The sequence below is a fragment of the Psammomys obesus genome, unplaced genomic scaffold (genome assembly GCF_907164565.1).
Source record: "Psammomys obesus unplaced genomic scaffold, mPsaObe1.curated_primary_1811, whole genome shotgun sequence".
Taxonomy (NCBI): Eukaryota; Metazoa; Chordata; class Mammalia; order Rodentia; family Muridae; genus Psammomys; species Psammomys obesus.
The window spans coordinates 72,543-74,107 of record NW_026590172.1 but is presented as its reverse complement, the minus strand read 5'-3'; the positions used below and the strand labels follow the sequence as shown (position 1 = coordinate 74,107).

The 1,565-nt window shown below is 54.2% G+C and overlaps 1 protein-coding gene across 3 annotated transcripts in view; it reads left to right on the top strand.

Annotated features, from left to right (window-relative positions):
* Positions 1–724, top strand: part of Myl10 (myosin light chain 10) — an 11,095-nt gene extending 10,371 nt beyond the window's left edge. For all 3 annotated transcript variants that reach the window (XM_055606617.1, XM_055606616.1, XM_055606619.1), the window contains exons 6-7: positions 431–479; positions 567–724. In XM_055606617.1, coding sequence (XP_055462592.1) covers positions 431–479; positions 567–665 — 148 coding nt within the window. In that variant the 3' untranslated portion in view covers positions 666–724. The remainder of the gene's footprint in view (positions 1–430; positions 480–566) is intronic.
* Positions 725–1,565: the final 841 nt, after the last annotated feature.

Sequence of the window (1,565 nt, the reverse complement as noted above, 5' to 3'; positions counted from 1 at the left end):
GTGGTAGAGCCCCTGCCTAGAATCCCCCAGTGAGGGGCTGGGGTGTGGCTCAGTGGTAGAGCCCTTGCCTAGAATCCCCCAGTGAGGGGCTGGGGTGTGGCTCAGTGGTAGAGCCCTGCCTAGAATCTCTCAGTGAGAGGCAGTAGAACGCCTTACGTGGCCCTGGGTTCCACCCCCAGGCAGAAGACGTAGGAGCCCTTTCAGGAGCCTAAGGCTGATGGTTAGCACAGCCTAAGGCTGATGGTGATCTCAATGACTTCCATGTCACATTGGAGTCTCAAGATTATTCCGTTCTGTCTCCGGTTGTTGAGTATAGACCGTAAGAGAAGCAGTTAGGGCCCAAATAGCTGCTCTAGGCTGGTGGAGCCCCCTAGGAATCTCGGGTCCGAGAGGCCACGCTCCCAACACGATGGCTTCTCTCTCCCAACAGCATTAAGGAGAAGCTTATGACCCAGGCTGACCGGTTCAGTGAGGAGGAGGTGAGCATGGGCTTTGGGGTCATTCCTGTGGGTCCGCCGTCCCCCACCAGCCCCCATTTAACCTGACCCTTTTGCTCCCACTCCCAGGTCAAGCAGATGTTTGCGGCTTTCCCGCCAGATGTGTGTGGCAACCTGGACTACAGGAATCTATGCTACGTCATCACGCATGGAGAGGAGAAGGACTAGAAGGCGCGCCTCACCTGCATTCGGCCGAGGCTGGGTGGGGTGGGGGCAGGGCTGGCCTGGCTGGCACATGCAGGGAAGTGGTCTCCATCACCCCGCAGTCCGGGGCTGGAGTGGGAATAAATGACAGAGACGTTGTCTGGGGCATGTTTGCGTGGTTAGCGCTGTGGTTGGGAAGACACTAAACATTCCCTTGCTAGTTTTTCCAAAATGCTTGGTTCCCTTGCTCTGCTCAGCTGTTCCTGATGAGCTGGTGTTTAGGAGTAATGGACAGTTTTAATGCCCGTCTGGGCCCCAGGGCACTGCCTTCGCTGACGGGGCTTTTATTGAGCACCTAGCGTCTCCAAGCCGCCTGGACGAGACAGGGCTGTCCTCCTGCAGCAATCGTGAGGACCGCACAAAGCTGGGTGGAGGGACGATGACAGGGCGAGATCTGGCAGGAGAAGCTGGGCCAAGAGGAGAAGGGATTCTGGGAATTTAAAGGGTAGGCAGAGAGCTCCACTCGCACGCATGGCAGTGAAGATGGGCTAGACAGGGCTACGGGGGAGCTCATCATGATTAAAACCGTCTGCCCACAAAGACAGCACTGAGGATGTGGAAAGATCAGCAGGAGGATGGGAGAAGAGTCCAGGAACTCTTGACAAAGGTCCCACAGCCTGTGTGTGTCATACTTAAACCTGCACAGTAGTGATGGAAAATGAGTCACTTCAATGTATGTGAGGGAGAGTGTACACACAGAGAGGTCAAAGGACATGGGGGGATTCTCTCCTTCCACCATCAGGGTCCTGGGGATCAAACTAAGGTCTCAGGCTTGGGACCAAGTGCGTTTACCTCCTAAGCCATTTCACTGCCTTCCTATTTTATTTTATTTTATTTTATTTTATTTTATTTTATTTTATTTTA